Source organism: Daucus carota, chromosome 7 (assembly GCF_001625215.2).
Source record: "Daucus carota subsp. sativus chromosome 7, DH1 v3.0, whole genome shotgun sequence".
NCBI classification, from domain to species: Eukaryota; Viridiplantae; Streptophyta; class Magnoliopsida; order Apiales; family Apiaceae; genus Daucus; species Daucus carota.
The window spans coordinates 26,639,082-26,659,643 of NC_030387.2; the positions used below are offsets into that span (position 1 = coordinate 26,639,082).

General features: G+C 34.3%; 3 protein-coding genes and 1 long non-coding RNA gene across 5 annotated transcripts; 1 reads left to right on the forward strand and 3 right to left on the reverse strand.

Moving 5' to 3' along the window:
• On the reverse strand, positions 1 to 1,475 carry LOC135147602 (uncharacterized). The gene is made up of 3 exons (XR_010285191.1): positions 1,082 to 1,475; positions 745 to 945; positions 1 to 627 (listed from the first exon to the last, which is right to left on the reverse strand). It is a non-coding gene; the product is annotated as an uncharacterized LOC135147602 (long non-coding RNA).
• A 4,611-nt stretch (positions 1,476 to 6,086) lies between these two features.
• On the forward strand, positions 6,087 to 12,723 carry LOC108196826 (uncharacterized). Of its 2 annotated transcripts, XM_064080733.1 has the most exons (14): positions 6,418 to 6,555; positions 7,687 to 7,742; positions 7,867 to 8,113; positions 8,490 to 8,559; positions 8,736 to 8,932; positions 9,252 to 9,327; positions 9,477 to 9,560; positions 9,632 to 9,711; positions 10,150 to 10,273; positions 10,651 to 10,710; positions 10,827 to 10,877; positions 10,977 to 11,135; positions 11,815 to 11,947; positions 12,134 to 12,723. In XM_064080733.1, exons 3-14 carry the CDS (start codon positions 7,956 to 7,958, stop codon positions 12,319 to 12,321), a joined length of 1,380 nt encoding a protein of 459 aa, XP_063936803.1. In that variant the 5' UTR covers positions 6,418 to 6,555; positions 7,687 to 7,742; positions 7,867 to 7,955; the 3' UTR covers positions 12,322 to 12,723. The 2 variants fall into 2 exon arrangements, with proteins under 2 accessions (XP_017219762.1, XP_063936803.1); XM_017364273.2 differs by lacking the exon at positions 7,687 to 7,742 and having other exon boundaries at positions 6,087 to 6,555.
• Positions 12,717 to 14,232, reverse strand: LOC108196827 (protein SOSEKI 1). The gene is made up of 4 exons (XM_017364274.2): positions 13,914 to 14,232; positions 13,750 to 13,819; positions 13,479 to 13,600; positions 12,717 to 13,364 (listed from the first exon to the last, which is right to left on the reverse strand). Exons 1-4 carry the CDS (start codon positions 14,041 to 14,043, stop codon positions 12,922 to 12,924), a joined length of 765 nt encoding a protein of 254 aa, XP_017219763.1. The 5' UTR covers positions 14,044 to 14,232; the 3' UTR covers positions 12,717 to 12,921.
• Positions 14,233 to 15,923: 1,691 nt separating this feature from the next.
• On the reverse strand, positions 15,924 to 19,171 carry LOC108196617 (protein neprosin). The gene is made up of 7 exons (XM_017363977.2): positions 18,732 to 19,171; positions 18,550 to 18,636; positions 18,174 to 18,443; positions 17,728 to 17,892; positions 17,542 to 17,595; positions 17,116 to 17,262; positions 15,924 to 16,742 (listed from the first exon to the last, which is right to left on the reverse strand). Exons 1-7 carry the CDS (start codon positions 18,879 to 18,881, stop codon positions 16,362 to 16,364), a joined length of 1,254 nt encoding a protein of 417 aa, XP_017219466.1. The 5' UTR covers positions 18,882 to 19,171; the 3' UTR covers positions 15,924 to 16,361.
• Positions 19,172 to 20,562: the final 1,391 nt, after the last annotated feature.

Genomic DNA, 20,562 nt, shown 5'->3' on the forward strand with positions numbered 1-20,562 from the left:
GAGTACAATGATACCAAGGGAATACATTATCATTGTGGCAGTTCAATAAAAGCTATGATGTCCTCATGAATGTTTGCCTGAATATTATCACTGAATATAATCACTGCTAATAAGCAACTTCCATGGTCCTGGTGCAAGTGTCTGAACAGGGCCGTGAAATTTTGATCTCTCAGTTGCTTCTAAATGGTGAAACCAAAAACAGGATGATAGAGCAGTTATAGTGAGAAATATTGCCGTAAGAAAGATTTATAAAGTTTGATTACAGTATATAAAAATTTGAACTTATACTTCTAAACCTGAGACTTTGGAGTTGAAGTAACCTGCAAGTTATTTATAGTAGCAGACCAATTAACATATAATAGCTTTAACATTCTTATTCAATTCAGAAAGTATAACATTGATACACTATAAGTTTAGTGCAAAGGTAGCGTTATGCTTAACGTAGCAGACAAAATAGACTTAGTTTAGACAAATTTGTTGAGATACTCGTCCACAGGTGTGTATTTGACATCAGGATAATGTCGGAAGCCTCCACAACAAATGAAAGTTCAATTTCAAAGCTAGTCTGATCTCCCTTCACAAATGCACAATGACTGATAGATAGCAGCACATTGATCGGAGGGGATTCTACAAAGAGTTTAACATAAGGACAAAAAAACTTGGTAGACAATTTTGCCAGGATCAGTAAGATAATGGTCAATTATTATAATAATGTGAAGCAAAATTTTTTAAAAAATTCCTCACCTTCAATGTCCTTCAGGACTTGCTCTTTTGGAACATATATCTTCTCAAGAGTTTTGCCTATATTCTTCTCCCACAAAGACAGAACATCATTGAAGAAAGTGTGTTGTGGGGAGGCCTTACATAGAGAATTTTGTTCAAGGTCCTCGGGTCATCTACAGCTTTTATAGTGTAGGTTGCAATGTAAGTCCTTGTTAAATGCCACTGTGCATTCAGACCAAAACTGGTGTTAAGCCTTATGCAACTTTCTAATAAAGCTTTTATAGTGTAAGCATTTAGCAAGTATATATGTTCAGTTCGAAATGGTTCAGTGAAGTGAAAGATATTTTGCATCCTATACCTTTTAGAATCACGTCGCCTAATGTGATTGTTTTATCTCTTGGAGGAGCTGTGGCTCCAGGCTGTGCCAGAGTTGGAGGAGTTGTGACTCCAGGCGGAGCTCAATCATCCTTGTATTTTCTGACTATCCATCACTTCAGAAGAAATACACAAAATTAGCAAATTCAAATATGTAAATCAAAACATATGGAACAAAAAGATTGAAACAAATCATTTGTAGATAAAAATGAAACGTAAAAAAGGAAAAGAGAGTGGAAAAAAAGCAGCACATTCAACAATTGTGTTTGTTTATGTAAACAAATAATTAATACACACTGTAAACACATCCTATAAACAACAAAGTAGCGAAACAAAGAAAATAGGTGAAAGTGTGGCCTTTTTTCTCAAACATCCCAGCTTTCACCAACACAGAAGCAAGTTTCCTGTAATATTTTGATACAGCAGACACATTATAATCTTTGATATGGTAACCTCATTCCGCGAAGAGTATACATGCAAAAGTCAGGTCAGTGTCAAAACTGTTTCAAAAATGTATTTACTCTATTGATCAAGTATTGTTTTTCTTTGTTGATTAATTATGGATCAAGTTGAAGGCATTTGTGTGACAAAAAAGATAATTTACTAAAAATGTGTTTTACTTAGAGATAGAAAAGGACACTGGAATACCTTTATTGTATTACTCCCTCCGTCCCTCGGAATTGTATACATATGGATTGGGCACGGAGACTAAGAAAAGTGTATAAAGTAATGTAAAATTGGAAGAAAGAGAAAGAAAAGTGGGTAAAGTAGTGGGACCCATCAATATATAATTGATAGATTTGGAAAAGTAGTTGAAAGTAGTGGGTGGGTGGGGTTTTTATATTATAAAACTTGACTATTTTAGGAAAGTTTTGAAATGTATAGAATTGAGTGGGACATCCAAAAAAGGAAAGTGTATAGAATTAAATGGGACGGAGGGAGTATTTCTTAATGTAACTTTATCACACTCCTTAGAAAGCCTCTTCAGCTCATCTCTGACCCTGGATTTCATTTCAGTTAGACTTCCATAGCTGATTACAACTAAGTTGATCAGTTGGAACTAATTCTACTTTTTAATATTTTTTTTTGAAAGACTTACCTCTGTGATCCCAATTTGGCAATTTCCGAAAATTGCAAGAAACCCTCTGATAGAAAGATTGCAAAAAGAAAAAAATAATGAATCAATCAATGAACCATAAGAGTAGTCATGTGTAACACACTAAAGTTTTGTTAATTTATAATCCCTTGAATAAGCCAATCATCGTCTTTTGGTTGAGTTCAAATATCCATAGAGACATAAGTATGTTAATCGATGGCTCTGAAATAACCAATACTGAATTCTTACCAATATAAGAGTTACATTCAATCTGATACATTGTTAATAAAAGTAAAAAGACCGCTACTTAACCTTTTTTGGCTTCTTCACGGTCAATCTGAGAAAACATACACACAATCAACTTAGTCTATTGACATAGTTAATCACAGATTATGTTTAACGGCAGACTATGTTTACCTACTATGTCAACAGACTAAGTTGATTGTGTGTATGTTTTCTGAGATTGACTGCGAAGAAGCAAACAAAGATGACAAATATTTTTACATCCCCAACAGAACCCTGCAGCTCCAACTGCTGGCTATTTAGAGCATGAATGATCGGTTTGGTGTCTTCTATCCCTTTAGCCTATATGAAGAGTATTATGTAATGTACAGGCACACATTTACAGATGTCATGTGCGCGCAGAAATCATTCTCTTTTCATATAAATTATTATGATGTCTTCGCATGATTAGCTTTCATAATATTTACCTAAAGTAAAATTATATAAAAACTGAAAATCAAACTCAGTTATCAAGGTTAGAAACTCACTGTTGGAATTCAGTTCACCCAGTCTGCAAGAGACCTCTTGTCACTTGTAACTCTAAAATATCCTCCATCAAAAAATTCAGGAACCACCATATTGTATCCAGCAAAAGCAATTTTATTGCAAGCTTCCTTCAAGGCACAGATTAAAAACTCAGTCTCCGACTAATTTGGATTAGACTAATTAAAGAGCGGCAAAGAACTAAACAGGGAAGATTTTGAAAGTTTGACATGTATTGGATGATTTCCCAGAAACTGCAAATTAAGGGAGACATAACATAGAGTCAATGTATCTAATATATCCATTTACAACCCATATTCCCGATAAATGTTATTTATGTAAACAATGAACATATCTCTACTGGTTGTATCAAAAAGTCTTATAAACTAATTATAAAATATTGAAATCTATTTTCTAACAACGTGAAGTATAACTTAATGCATAAATATTAAACACAAAGATCCCTTTTAGAACTTTTATCAAACATGTACACTGCAATAAATTTGTAAATGTATTAAAATCAGACTGTGTAAGATAAATAACCAACAAAATAACGGAAATAATAAGACCATACCAGACCCATCCACTTGAGTTACAAAGCTCAATGTACTGATTACAATCAACGTGGCAAATTCAAACTGATATTGACCTTATAACAAAATATAGCCGAACCATAGCAGGAGCAAACAGCAATCCAATCAGTGTAAGACGCATCACAATGATAAATTATAAAATAAATACAATGAAACATATATGAAACACAAATAAATACCCAAGTCTCGACAAACTATTTAAGGAGCAAACCAAAAACACAGAAACACAATAAAATAGAGGACAGACGGAGGAATCAGAGGAAGCATATATGAAACACAAATAAATACCCAAGTCTCCACCCGGAGAGTTCATAAAATCAGAATCGCGCTCCAAAACAACAATATTTAAATCAGAACCATCACCGCATTCCATCAATCAAAGCACAGTCGAGAAGCTGCACAAATCGAAAAATGAGGCAAGAGATCAGTAAACATAGATTGTCGATAATAAACTAACAATCGTGAGGAAGCAAGAAGGGGTAGAAACTTTACCCCCAAAACCTAAGCGCTGTTTTCGAATGAAGATTTTGAATGGAGGTAGACTAATTCAGCTGATACAAAATACGGTGAGAGGATTGAGCTACACGTGGGAGTACAGAGATGGAATGAGCGGCTTGGATGCGGTAGCCGTATAGACAGTGGTATAGTTCAGTGGCAGATTTGATGATACGGAAGATACATCTAAGTAAAGTTGTCATTTCAATGGTATTTTGGCAACAGGCTTTATAATATCGGTTTTTATATGGTGTGCCCATGGGCATATGCTAAGCGCGGAAAATTTTGTGCTTGGATCATTTTGATTGGTTCCTATCTCATGATAATGGTGGACCCCCTGCAAATACACCAACCACACCAATCAAAATCTCTCAAATACAAAAATTTCCGCGCTTAGCATGTGCCCATGGGCACACACTAGCCAAACCGTTATAATATAGATAGATAGATAGATTAACAATAAATACTTACCAAATAATATGTCTACTCTTTATGCATGAATTTTCCTTATTATGTATTTCTTTAGAGCATCTCCAACCATCTAAAGCGCTTGGCTAAAGGATGAGTTGACATACTTAAAATAATAAAATTTAGGCAACAGCTCCAAAAACTCAACTCCAAAAACTCAACTCTAACCATGCTCACCTGTTATCTATAAATTTAGCCAATCTCCTATGGATGGCTAAATTTGTCGAACCTCTACAGGTCTGTAAGAAAATCTGTAGGAAGATTGTACATCATTTATTAGCATATTGAACTGATATATTCTTATTTTAACAATTTAAAATATTAATAATATACTATTTTTAAATTATATGCAACCAACATAGCCAGTACCACTAAAACAAAATGTCTTACAAGTTCACCAAATTTTACGTAATGTCTTACAGGTCCAACTTAGCCAACGATTTATATTGTTAACTTTTGATTTTTTTAATGTATGTTCATGTACACATAATGTTAGTGCTTTTTACTGAGTGACGATTTTGTAAAATTTTAATCTCATTAACGATAATATTTTCAAACACAAATAGAATATCAAAAACAATAAGTAAATTAGTTTAAAAAAAACAATAAGTAAATATTTATCATTATGTTATCATGGATGACAGATGCGAAGATCCTTTGTTGGTACAGTTTAAATGATGTAGTCAAATGAACAGACTCCTTTTAACGGTCTTGTTCCTGACAACCGCGGCTCAGGAAAGTATTATCTAACATATTGTACGAGGTCGTTAAATTTATATTTCAACAACTCAAATCTAATTTTTTTTAGGTATCCGCGGAAAGAAAAACTCCCTTTCACAGATATTATTTATAAAGAATACATAAAAAAATTGAATTTGAGTTTTTTAAATATAAATATAACGGCCCCGTATAACGTTATAGATAAACCTTTCGCGGTTGTAAGAGCATTCACAATCCATCCCTCAAACCCAACCCCATCCCTATATTTTAAAGAAATTTGTTAATTTTGGTGGAAATGCACTCTACATCCGGAACCCCAAAATAGGGTTTAGTTTTGGGGACTCAAACTAAATCTTCATATTTGGAGTTTCACTATTCATCCCCTATACACTATTCATCATACATTTTATTATTATTTTATTAGATATTAATGTTTTGTGTTATAATTTTTTTTAATTTGGTGCAAGTTCTCACATGTATATTAATAATATTAAATTATTGAATTAAAATTTCAATATTAAAACTAATTTTTTTTAAAAAAAATTAAAATTATTTGAAAAATGTTAAATATAATAAAAATAATGAAACATATAAATATATAAAAACATAAAAAATAAAAATTGAAATTATAAGTAAAAGAGAACAAGGTTTAGTAAAAAGAATGAGAATAGGGATTGAATATAGGGAACGAGTTGGAAGAAACTTTTGAAAATTCGTTAAATATTTCGAGGAATTACTATTTTTAGTAAGTTTTTGGGGTTGAGGATAGGGTTCCAAATGAGAATGCTCTAAGTGAACTGGGCAATTATTTGACCCCCCATTTGTGGAAGTTTTCACTCTTGACATTTGTGTTCGTGAATATTTATGCATACAATAATCAGTCGTTGTTGTTCATCATAATAACACAAGTCATAAATATCCTCAACAGAACTAAATAATTTAGTTCCAACAATTCTTTTCTTCCATCAATAAATATTATACTTCCCTCACGGTGTTACCAAAAGATTCTCACAAAATACGAGATAAAGTACATGTATTTTGGACTCACATCCCCGCCTACGTTTGTAAATTCTTCCTTGGCGTTGGCGTCCATGTTTTCCTTTTAAACCAAAGTTGTGGTGTGTATCAACTGACTTTTGAATACACACACAATCACTGTATGTATATGTGTATATAATACCCAATCTAATACTTCTTGCTTTCGTCTCGCCAACCCCCATAAAAATTTCTTTAAATCTTCGAGAAATGAAAGCCCCCATCAATTAAAGATCACTTTTTTCTATCTGGGTAGCAGACGGATTGTCTATCGGATGCTTAGAGGTACATCTTTATGTATTTCTTTACATGCTTGTGAAATATGGTTGTTGATTGGAAACAAGGGTCTTTGGAATTTAATAAAGAAGTTGTAGTTTGTTTTGTGATTGTTTTTGGTTGTATGTGATTTTTGGGTTTTTGTGATTTGAGTATTGTGAGTGAATGATAGAGGTTGAGTGATTGATTGGCCTTGTGGGTTTGCTGAATTTGTTTACTTGGCAAGTAAAGATTAGATTTTTTGAATTTGCTTTTCTTGGTATGCCTGCCAAGATCAAGATTTACATTAAAATTATTTTTTGCAGTTTTTGGAACCCAATTAAGTAGTGTTAAAAATGAGATACTTCTAATGGTGTAATGTGCAGCAATGAGTATGAGGTAATAGGCCAACTAAACGAATTTATGACTTCTTAACGCCGTATGGTACATTTTCGCAAGAAATACAGTGACTTGGCTAGTTTCAGTTATGTTTCCCTAAAATGACAATCTACTTTCTATAGCAGCACGTAGTTTGTTGTTTATTAGTAATCAAGCTCCACTCTGCAAATTTTAAGAGAAAGGAAAAGAAACTGATGTCTCAATCTTTAATTGATCGTGTACAGTAGTTGAACTGTTGTGTTTATATACTTTACAAACCAGATAAAGCGAACAAGTATCCTTTGTGTTACATTTATATTTGCATTCTATTCTACTTTCGAATTAATTTTATTAGTCAAGACATAAATATTACCTAAAGTATAGAACATGATCATCAGTAATTAAGTCCAAATGACTATCTTGAATGAATCGTTAACTGTAGGAATATGGTATTGTAGCACCCATTTACCCTTTTTCCGGTTTGCTAGATACATTTACTGAGCAATTTATATTCTAATGAGAAAATACTCTTTTGTAATTGTGGGCAGAGAACATGGACATGGTATTCCCTTTACAACCCAAAATTTAACCCTTCCATAAATCGTTGAAATTAGATAGTAATTTCCTAAGAATTTGCCTATTGAGTGATACAAGTTAAAGTAAAATCCAACTGAAGGATACCTATACTTGAGTATGAAGTGTGTGCATTACATGTAGACACAAAGAAAAAATTTGGAAGCTCTTTAATAATATTTATTTATATAAGCTTTTGGCCTGAATCAGGTCCAGTATTCCGGAAAGTCATCATGATTATAATTCCAGTTGCACAAGTATTATAGGTGAAGCATTTTAGATCGTGATATCTAAGCAGAATCTTGTAATACATTCTTGGGGAACTGTGATGCAAATAGTAGATTGTATAACACATACTTCTAAAGCTTTATTTGTTCTGATACATTACAGGGTATCTTACGAGTGATTAGGACTGAACATAGCCCCATGTAACGAGGACTCTCTTTTGGTTGAAATATCTGGGAGTAACTTTTGGCAATATGGTGGATGGCATGCAAGATGAAGAAGTTGGCAGCAAGCCCCTCGGAAGGTGCTCTGTTTTCACTTATGGGATGGGGCACATGCTCAATGACATTACATCTGCCTGTTGGTTTACTTACCTCCTAGTATTTTTGACTGACATTGGATTGTCTCCAGGGTATGTATATATACCTTTACTGCTTGCTGTTGATTTTTTTATTGTTGATGACCGGATTTGGGGAGGAGGTTGTAGTTTGTGTTCTGTCACTGTTCTAGTTACAGGTGTTAGAAGCTCATCTATGGTCTCGACTTCTATTCTAAATTTAAACACTTACACCATGCGAACCACCTAAGTGTATAATTAGGCATCTGATTAGAACAATTAGGAGTTACAGGAGTATCTGGTTCCCTATCTTATCTGTTCGGCAGGGGGGAGCCAAACCCTGCTTATAACTTACCACCAGCTGAAATGTTGTGTGCTTATTCGTCAGTATCATTTTCCTAATGGATCATAATGAGCATATTTGATCACCATGTTTCAAATGTTTTCCCAGGGATTCGGCGGCCGTTATGCTTTCTGGTCAAGTAGCTGATGCATTTGCAACCGTATTTGCTGGCGAATTGGTATGTATACACCAGTTGCTGTACATGATGATGCTGATACGACTGTTTGATGTCTTTACTTTCTTGACATATATAATTATCATTTATCAAAACATATCTTAATTTGTTATGTCCTGTAATCATTTTTTGTTGGTAATCTTCTAAGTGAAATGTGTTTTATCTCCTTAATCTTTTAGATTGACAGATTTGGATACTTCAAGATATGGCATGCTGCTGGGTCTGTATTGGTTGCCTTTTCATTTTCATCAGTTTTTGGTGGTTGCATGCCTTGCAAGATCCTTGGCAACAACTCATTGAAGCTGCAGACCATAGGATATAGCATATTTGCAGCAATCTTCAATATCGGTTGGGCTGCTACTCAAGTTTCACACATGTAATTATTTCTTTTTAGCAGTTCAGATAAATATTGTTTCCCTCCACCCTCTCCTTAGCAGGCTAATACACCAAAGAATCACTGGCTTTCGTTCCTTTTGTTCTGTTTCCGGTGATGATATTTGTCATTGTGTTTATGTATATGTTGTCTCGTTTTGTTTCGAGTGTAGTTACGTCTATCGACGCAGACAGAAAATAACTATGGATGCAACAAAGCTTATAGATATTGAATAAAATGTGAAGCAGCATGAGTTCCTTATCCCTTTGTTACATGTATCTTGAATTATAATTGGTGGTGTCTTGCTCCTCTATCCAATTAGGTCTATGGTGAACTGCATCACGAGCAACTCCACGAGTAGAGTAATGTTGACCAGCTGTCGCAATGCTTTTACCATGGTTAGTATATCTCCTACTACGTTGTTATCATACAATTTTCTTTTAGAAGAGTGTGTGTGTGTGTGTGTGTGTGTGTGTGTGTGTGTGTGTGACATGTAATGTTGTTAAACTTCTCTGATCCATGTCTTTTGCTCTGTTTTTGGTATCAGGTTGCTAACCTCAGCCTGTATGCCATTGCTTTGCTAGTCTTCAGTGTAAGCACATCAAAGACAGTTGTCAATGTTGAAAATCAGGTATATTCTTAATCAGAAACTTTAGTAATTTTTGAATGTATTATTCCATGACTTTACCTCACCATGAGCAGTACCGCTGGATAGCATACTCGTCAATTTTCTTTGGATGCTGCTTTGTGGCCATATTTCTTATTGGAACTAGAGAGCCAAGGTTAGTTATTTATGCCCGATTCTTTCTTTTACTTTCTGATAATAAAAATTAATTACAATTTCAAGTTATTAGTATCTGGCTTTTGGAATAATACTTCTTCTTGTTGGGGTTGGGGTGAACTTATTATTAACACAATTATAAATAAGCATTTATTTCATGTGGCTCCGCAAACTTAAAAAATGAAGTGATGTGAACACATTTGATTCGTACCACAAATATTGTCCGTATAACATATATGAACTTGCAGTACATTTATTCTCAATTGAGGTTTTTTCTTCTTCTGATCTACTGCTTCGATATTCATCCCAAGATTATGAGTAATGATGCACATCTTGCTTGTTGATCAGTGATCACTTGATCTGTTCACATAGAAATTATATGATTAATTGCTTAGTCTTTGTGCTACTTGATGTACCACAATGTTCCTTCTATGTTTAGATTATATCGAGGAGATTGCAAGACTTACACCCGGATTTCTTGGACTTACTGGTTTAAGAAAATTCTGTACTACCAAGTTGCTCTTGTCTATGTTGTCACCAGATTAGTAACCAATGTTTCACAGGTTTGCAACGTTTCCAGTTATTCCTAATATATGTTTTATTTCACTTCATTTTTTTCACCCTTTAGAACATTGATGTCCTGCTTTTGTTAATATAAGATTATAAATCTTAATTTGGATTATGAAATTAACTCACTATAGCATTTCCAGCTCTTCCTTGGTACATTGTAGTGCTATATAGTGTTATAAAAATAAAGAGCTTGACTTTCGTTGGATAAGAATCTTGTAGTATATACATCTATCTGATCTTTTAACATAAGTAATGCGATGTTTCTAAAAGTTGCAAGATACACGTCTATTACGTGTAATGTTTGCTGTTTATACTTTGTGTTAACCTTGCAGCCTTTACATTGATATAGCCTATCTGTTTTCTATTTCAGGCGTTTCTGGCATTTTATGTTATCAATGATCTTCAGATGGCCCAATCTTCTAAAGCTTTGGTATATGCACAGACTTTGCTGCTTTGCTTTTTTGTCTCAAAAGTTTCTTATATTATTAATGAGTTTCATGTTACTCTTATTAAGTATAACGATAACCTGTCAAATAATATGTCTAGGTTCCTGCAATCATCTACATTTGCAGCTTTATTGTATCAATCTTCCTACAGGTTTTTCCCCCCAATATATTTTATGTGCCTAATTTTCTGTTTCTTTGTTTTCATTTTCTTTCCACCTTATTCTTTTGATATGATCTACACAAATTGTAGGAAATGAGATGGACCAGCCAACACTTGAAGGCCATTTTTAATGCTGGATGTTTTCTTTGGATATCCTGTGGTAGTATCATCCTCTTCTTACCAAGAAGCATGAATTACTATATGTACATTCTGTCAATACTTATTGGCATGGCTAATGCACTAATGATGGTATGTACACAAGAAGAATGTTTGTTTGATGTGTTCTCTTGCTTTATAAGATATACAATTAATTGTATTGCTTGGCAAATTGGGTTCATATATACTATGGCACTGTTTGGAAGTTAGAGTTTTGAGAAAAGTTAGAGGATTGGACCAAATTAGAGGTTTGACTAGATGTATCATCTAATATTGGTGTTTGGTAGTTAGCGGATTAAAATAACGGTTTGTACTCAATCTGCTAATTTTGTAAAAGCTACTTGGAGGAGCTTTTTCTATTAAAGGATTGTGATGTGTCTTGTTAAAATGCAATATAGCTAATTACCAAATAGTTTCATAAAAATTAGCTAATTTAATCTATTTAAAACAACTTACTCAATCTGCTAGTCATAACAGCAATTCGATCCACTACCGCTAATTGCCGAACAGACCTATATGTTCTACAATGTCTTACATGCTATTAATGAGAATATTTCCACATCCTGAACAAGACTAGGTTGTTCTAGTGTCAAGTCTTGAACAGTATTGGGCTACGACTGATTATTCTAGTTAGCGCATGTATGTATTATAGAAGCAGTAGAACAGGTAAGGCTCTTTCATTTTTTAAGGGAATTTCATTTAAATATCATATTGTATGTGTTAAGGGGTGTTGGTGTGTAAAGCTTTTAAAATAGTTTTTTTTGGAGCATAGGTGGCTGGGATAAGCATGCAAAGTGTTCTAGTGGGTGAAGATCTTAATGGCGTTGCCTTTGTTTATGGATCATTGAGCTTTTTAGATAAAATGTCATGTGGAATTGCATTGTACAGTCTTCAGTCATATCAGCGTAAGTCTTCTGGCTATTTATTATTCTGTCTCTAAAACATGAGTCTAAGTTCTCTGCAGGGCAGTGTTAATTGCAAGTTCAAGTCTGCAAGTAAATAGAGTCCTGTTATGAATACAATCTAAATGTTGTGTTTGCTGAGGACTGCCCCTTCCCCCCTCTTTAATTGGTTGCTTGTATCTTGTGCAGAATCAGCAGATACCTTATCAAACATGCAGGAATGTAGTCCATTCCATGCCTGTTTCTCCGTCACAAGATATGGATTAGGTCTTGTTCCTGCACTTTCTGCTCTCGTCGGAATCATAGTAACTTCTACCATGAAACTACATCCATCGGCATTAAACCCTTTGGCAGAACCTCTATTAGCACAGTTTTAAAGATTAGCTTGTTTTTGGTTTCGTATACAGATATGATCAAGCAATTCCTCGGCTTTGATGTGTACTCGAAGCAAAGATACCTCTAGGCCATACCCGATATCTAACTCCTGAAATCCTGCCAAAAAGATACGGCTAGTCACTTTGTAATTGTACACAACTCTGTACATAATCGTGTACACTAGTCTTGTATATTACACAGATATAAGCTAAAAGACTGTGAATAGTTCATTCACATATGGTAAACATTTAGGAACAATTGGAACTGGTCTTCTGGTTGCCAGAGATTTAGGCACATTTGTTATTCTCACTGTCAAGATTAAAAACAGTCTTATCGTAAATTAGGCTCCTGTTTGTTATCGTAAATTTATTGTATGGAATGAGAATCTCATTCCTATTGGTAAATCATTCTCTTCACAGATCATAGGGGATACTCATTCCCATATCCTTCATTCCCATTTTCGATTCTCACTCTCACTCACAATCCAAACGTTCCCCTGAATTATTTGAAACATGATACCACTATAGATAATAATGGCCTTTGTCTGTAGACTTGGCTGCATGATGGTTCAGTACGCTTATTGTTTGTTTAGTAAGCAGATTTCACCGAGAGGCTTCCCGCACGGCTTTGATTGCAGAATCCTTACTGTCCACAACGCCACAAGTGATCATTTTCCGGAACAAATTCCTTGCGTTCTTCGCATGAATCTTCTCGGAAGGGCATATCGGTTTTGATGCTGATGAATCTGGCATTTCATCAGGTTTCTTCGAGGTAAACTTTTTTGATTTTCCATTCTTATTTTTCTTCAAGAAATTCAGACGAAAACGTTTCTTCTTCGCGTCATCTTCTTCATTTTCTGATATCAAGTGTTTCGTTTCTTCAATCTGCGTTGAATCATTGTCTGGTGTTGTGTCCGGAGCTTCATGAATGTCTTCTAACTGCTTTACACCGTCATCCCGTGGAGTAGCTTCAGAATTTTGATAATCGCTCTTGTTAGCTTCAATATTAGATGATCCATCGAGGTCATTAACCGCAACTGAACTATCTGTAGATAAATCGGCATTAACATTACAACGATGCATTAGTTCAAAATCAGTGAAATTAACATTAATAAGATGAGACATCCGGCAAGATTAAGCGGTGTTTAACACTAGATTACCGTCGTAGTCCGAGGCGGCGGAACAAAATTCGGATCCTTTGATGACATATTCATTGTCAGAGATAGGAGTAATGAGATCCTCGTCAAGCGAATCTTGCCATACATAACCTGTTTTATATCTCCTGCAAGATTATGTGCATGTTTGGGGAATGAGAAGCTGAAGCCCGGCTTCTGTTTTTTTTGATCCGTTTGTGTAAAAAAACGGAAGTTGTACGTACTGTTTACTAGTATTTACTTGTAATGTAGCAAATTTTAGGAAAGACTAACAAACCTCTTGTATGACCAAGAATACGATTCGGGCATGTCCTCTCCTCGAACCACAGATAGCCATCTCTTTATATCTGTATAGTTTCCATAATGCAAGTTATCATAACAGAAGAATCCACAAAATTCAGAAATTTCATCTGTATAATAGAAATTAAAATGTGAAACAACCTCTTAGTCGAACTCCATTCCCGCAGAACTGATGAACACGAAGAAGATGAGGATGATCGATCCGACCTCTCCGGCTGATAAAATAAATAATGTGAACTCTTCTCACTTCACGACGACCATGAGCTTCCATGAATATATTCTTCAACGACAATGACGAGGACTATCATAAACGAGAAGTTGATCCATGCTGCATGCATGCAACATCATCTAAAAAAAGTGGAAAAAAACGAAAAGTTTCATCGATTAATAAATACAGCAGCCAAGTAGATGACACTCAGCACGTAGTACTGAGATTTCTTTGTTCAATAGAATTATGAGAAGTAAGATATATGATGAGTAGGTGAATTAGTTGTAGCAGAGAGGAGTGAAAAAGTCAGGCTGAAAGCGAGGATGATAAATAGGGAGGCCCGAGATATGCTGAGGACTTGTGGTTTGGTTTATATGCAACTCCATCAGATTTTGACTACACGCTGTGTAAAATAAATATGACGCTTTCAATTATTTCGATATACATGTGTACCTTGTTACTTCCTATTTAACATTCTTGTACGAAGAACAACAAAAAAATTACGTGTAATATAAAATAATGATCATTTGCTAAACATATGGTTAAGATCATTTTCAGTTGTGTTGGTTAAAAACTATTGGTTAAATTAAAAAAATATTATATAAAATTTGTCAACTTGTAAAATATTATATTTGAATGATACTGAGTATATTAATCGCTTATATTTTAAAAGGGATATATAATAATTATTTTGAGTTATTATAAATATAATATAATATTTTAATACGACAATAAATGATGTGCAATATTGCTCCAAAATCTAATTTTGAAGCGGGATTCTGGTTGATCAATCAAGTGTGAGTAGGGTGTGATGTGATGAGTGGCTCCACTCTCAACAATCCAAATATTTGATGCATTTTAAAAATTAAACTGGCTGATAAAAATTACTGAATTAGTACATAGATAATCTGTAACTCAGAGGATTGTTAATCCAAGGGATACTGATAGGTTGCTTCTTGAGTTAACTTTACGGCATATGAATCAGCTAATGGCACATTAGCAACAATATTGCTAGTAGCATTAGTAACAGATCTTATATTATTCCTGCACCTGCATTTCTTGGTTTAAGTTTAGCTGTTCATGTAGCCTATGCCAATCTGGATATTCTTGAAGAGCAAAACATTTTTACATGACATGTTAAGTTGCAGTAATCACAAGTTACAAATCTATCTGTAGCATAGATACATTTTAAAATTAGGTTTTCTAATTCATCAATAAGACCTTCGAATTGAGTAAAATATGCAGTAATAGATATTCCGTTCCTAAAGTCAAAAAGATATTTTTTTTTTCCAAAATGATACGATCTAGGCATATTCCATTAAGAGTATCCACAAGCCAAACCATATGACATTTTAAACATTTCGGATCCAGTGTGTGAAAAAAATGCACAGTTCATGTCTGGTATGGTTATGTAGCTGGGAGAAACAAAAGATAAACATATGACATTGCTTTAATGGACTCATGGACCACCCTATCTATCAACACACAATGGAAGGTAATGATTCAAACCGGTCCCTCCCTCCCCGCTCCCCGCTTGTATCCCTGTCATATCTTGTATCAGATGAGATTCGCATGATATCTATCTCCTACCAAATATCTTAGGCTTTAATAAAGCCAACTCTGCAGGGTTTATCTTATATCGCCTTGTGACCATTTCTAGCTGCTACAAATACATTGCACTTGCACATTGTTCGGTATATGTTACTCGGGGGTCTTCATTTTGTCTCAAAGTACCTATGTCGGACACTTGACACTCATACATCATTTGGACTTTGGACACTTATTTCATGCCATAAACTTATACATATTAAAATTTTACTGAGTCCGACATATAGACACGTATTATGTCCGACACTTCTAGCCGAGTCCGAGTAACATAATCTTCGATCAGATTTCAAAACTTTCTAACATGTGAGTTGTGAAAATTCAAGGTAGATACAATATTTAGTAGGAGAAGCACAAGAACATTCATTGATATAAATTATATAATCCAACACCCAGAATACATGTCAACAAATATATTATACACATTACATGAAATTAATCCTGGTTTTTCCAGGCCTTTCTCCAACAAATGCAAAACATCTCCGTCTCAAAGTTTCTTCAAGACGGTCATCAATCGTCACTACGTACAATCCTACTAATACAATTACTGGCATTCCCTTGTTCCCGAGTTTGAAACAGAGAGAGGCGCAACAACAATCAAATGAAATCCCAGGAATCAACACTTATACATTCTACTCACAAGAATCAACCTCCAACTATACCATCCATAACCATTATGGTCTGTTTTATGTGAATTATGACTCCACTATTCCAAACTGCTATACATAATTATAAATATAGGGGCAAAGATGTATTTAAGCTATAGATTCTGGTGATCACGGACACTTGGGGTTTCTTCCAGGTCCCCCATAGTAAAAGTAGGTACCCCATTGTCCATTCTTGCCGGTTTGGACGTTATAGCAATTAGACTGCTCAGTGAAAGTTTTGACATCTTTAGGAACCCTTAGTTGGTTAGAACCATCAACTACTTGAAGATTTCTGAAGTAACTAGCCTTACTAAATCCTTCCCCAGGAAAATGACCGCTTCCCATTTGTGTAGTAGTGTGCTGGCCATCTGATGCCGAATTCACCACTTCCCCACCCCACTCGACTAATGTGGCGCCATCTGCTAAATTTGAGAACAGATAGGCTGGCCAGTAACCTATGACTTGATTACTATTCCCAAATTGCATCCACCAATTACCCTCATTAGGATCCTGCCAATCAAGATAGTGATATGATTAAACTAAATTATAAAGAATTCTCACATTCTCATATTTTTAGTATGCTATAGATAAGGAACAATTCATATAAATAATGCAGGCAGCTTCATTAAGATCTCTGTGGGCTGATGAATCTCTCATAGGCACTAAAATGTGGTTCACCGAATCACTTTTAAGTGACTCAAAATACTACTGTATATCTAAGTGACTAAGTGCACCTTTGAGAATTTGCCTAGCACAGCTAGTTGTTAGTTAACCAACTGCTTATTCTCGCTTAATGCTTCTCGGTTCAATACTTGGTTATTTATCAGTATATAAAAATGGGATCGAGAAAGAATTATAATAATTGTACTCGAGTAAAGGTTACCTTCCAAAGTAGTATACTGATATCATATTGAGAACCATGATATCTGGAAACCGGGAATATGCTAGCCCCCATCGCTATCCGATTGTTAATTTGAATGAAGCCTGAGCATAGCAAATTGTAGCATCCTGTGGCTTCATAAGCATCACTCTGTCATTGTTATAAAGTTTTCAGACCTCATCAAATAGTTGATGTATACCAATCTGTCCTAATATGAAGTTGTATTCCTTCTTGACACAACTAAAACAGAACTGCCACCTTTGTGAATTACACACGCAAAAGTAAAAATTTATCCCCGACTTTGTGATCAGAATCTAATTATATAAACAAATGATATTTCAGAATCTTGATTGCTGGGACATAGAAATCAATGGCTCACTTGGATTGCATATGAAGAAGAAAAAATTCTTAAAAGAATGTGAGACTTACTGTCCAATAGGTGAAGAGTCTGGTGTTATTGTCCCCGTACAGATCTGGACTGACCTGTTATTGAGTATATTAGTCAGATGCAGACTAACACAAACAGGCACAACCATATATATTGACAAAACCACTTGGTACAGATTTTTAAAATCCTTGAAGAGGAATATAGTGGAGTTAATTTCAAGAAATTACCTGCCAACCAGCTTCAATGCTATTAAGATCTCCATCAAACGAACCTCCTAAAACCCAAATCTGAGAAAGGCTAAATTCATTCGGCTGTTGTATTTTAGGTTCCCAGACATTCATAGTTGCCTTTGCTCCGAAATACTTGTCCTCGTCAACATAAGCAATTGCATGCTGAAATGCACACGCCAACAATATAAATTATACTATCAAAATTACTTCCTAAACAGTTACTAACACTAACTTCTGTACTCATAAATGCTCACTGCTCACTCAGTGCTCAATAATTATGTGATTATTGAAACAAAAAGAAGCTTTTTGAGTTCTTTTCTGCTGAAGTTTCTTTTTAAATAATATAGTACCAGGTGTCGACTCCTACTTTATCTTTTTAGTTCAATCACACAGCTCAAAATTGAATTAGTGCATTATATCTACACAAACATAGTGCGTGTTACCTGGTGTCCATTTTGAGTGATGAGGTCAGGTTGAGGTTGAGCTGAACTGGGGCGAAGAATGTTAAGATTCTTCTTCTTTTTTCCATAATTCTTGATAGAGCTAGCTCTGAGAACATCTTCTTTCTTTGTCCTTCTCACCGGGATTGTTCCTTCTGGACACTCTCCATTTAAATGCCACAATTGTTTAACTGGTTCCGATCCTTCACTCGACTTCGTAGATTTAACCTTTTCATCAGCAAATAGCCCTTCTGGATGAAAATTTGGCCTCAACTGCACAAAAAGATAACATATATTAAATAAAAAATCTAAAATAATTTCATTACTTAAAACTCGAAAACTAAGCAACCTAATGCTAAATTATGGAGAGAGGGAGAACCTGGATTTTATGATTTTGGAATTGCGGATGATCAAAAGCTGGTTGGTGAGAGAGATGAATACAATCAATCATATCTCCATCTGGGCTCTGTTTTTCTCAGCAAAATCACCATTCTAAACACAGTTAATATCTCAGACACATAAACAAACATACTTACACATATACAAAAGATTTTTCAAAACCTTGATGGACTTGATGGGAGACTTGTTCAAAGTTTTCAGACGATTGTGAACTTGAAGATCAGTGAGTGAAGTCCTAGCAGCTGAAAAATTGGTTGGTAAAAGAAGCAACAAGATCAAAAGCACCATGCAATTAAGCAACTCCATCTTCATTTACACACACTTGCTGAAATGCAAGTGAAAAGTAGTAGTAGCTGCTAAAGAAAGACACAAAGTACAAGTGGATTTAACAAACCATGCAGTTAGGTTAAACTGCGGAAGATATTTAAGTGGAGAACAAACACACAGACGTATTTATATGGTAAGCAGAGGGGAAAATGGAAAGAAGAGAGAAGAAGGGTACTTCTTGAAATGGCGCAAAAATACAAAGAAAAGGCTGCCGACGATTTTCTTTCTGTTCAACTCGTGAAATCTTTGGACACAGTACACTAATATACTTCCCCGGCCCTCTTTGCTGTCCACTTTCAATTGATAAATTGACTACTGAATTATATATATTATATAATTAAAAAGATGTTTTAAAAATATATTATTTTAAATATATAAAATCTATTTTAAAATATAATTTTCGATTGTTTAAATAAAAATATTTTTTTAACTTTTGACTCTAATATGGTTAGTTTGACTTTAATCTTTGATCAAAATATGATCAATGTGATCATTAAAAATCAAAATGGATAATTAAAACTAGATGGAGGGATACAATATTAGATTCTGAAAATTATAAATTTGAAGATGTTGAAGGGAATTTCAAATTTCAAAGTTTTTAGCAAATATAAGAATCATTCATTTCTTCAAATGATCCTCATTTTCATTCTAAAATGTATATACTCAAAAACAAATTAGAATTTTTTTAAAAATTAAAGTGAAATGGTCGCGAATTAAATTTTCAAGTTAGTGGCAAATAAAGCCGTGTCCTTTTTCAAATTTTCAAAATAGAGAACTTTGATAAAGTAAAATGTATGATAAATTAATAGTTCCTTTTAAATATATCTTCATAATATCTGCTCGGTCCGTCTACTCAATTGAACGGGACTTTGCACTCATTTTAACACTCTCATAAAATTTAATTTGATATATTATTTCATTTTTTTAATCTAAATAAAAGTTTAATATTTAGCTTTTTATTAAGAATTTTTTTAAGAAAAAATTGTGTATACTTCATATACACCTCAAGGCTCAAGTATATACAGTAATAATTATATTTACGAGGGCAGGGGCTTTTTTAATTTTGCTAAACAGGGTAGGGCGGGGCCATATGATCTCCACTGCATACAATTATTGAATATGAATATTTGTGGATGATGAACGGAAATTTAGTTATATATCTGTATCTAAATAGCTATGGGCGCCACATTGTATCTCATCCAATCAAAAAACAAGAATGTAGACAAGGACAGTAATCTCTGGTGAAGATTAGGATAATCTAATATATTGTCGGTACAATAATTACTAAATATGTGCAATGATGACATTAGACAACTGTCTATAATCATTTAAAAATTTGAAAAATACTACTCGTAAAACTTTGAGGGGAAAATTGAAACATTAAAACTTGATGTAATGTTTACTGTTTCACCCAACCTAATAAAATTTGAAATGATTTTATTACTACTCCCATGGTACTGACTACTGTCGTTCTCACTTGCATATGTTTGTTTGTCAACCAATAATTGCGCCGGATTGATAACAAAAACTTTCAATTTTTTCAAGGACTTTCATGTTTTAAGTAACTTGAGAGTTATACATTGATTCAACTAACAGTGAGGAGTGGAGCTGACAAAGAAAACATAGACCGAAAGAAGCGGAGAAGTGGAGATGTGCTGACCTGCAA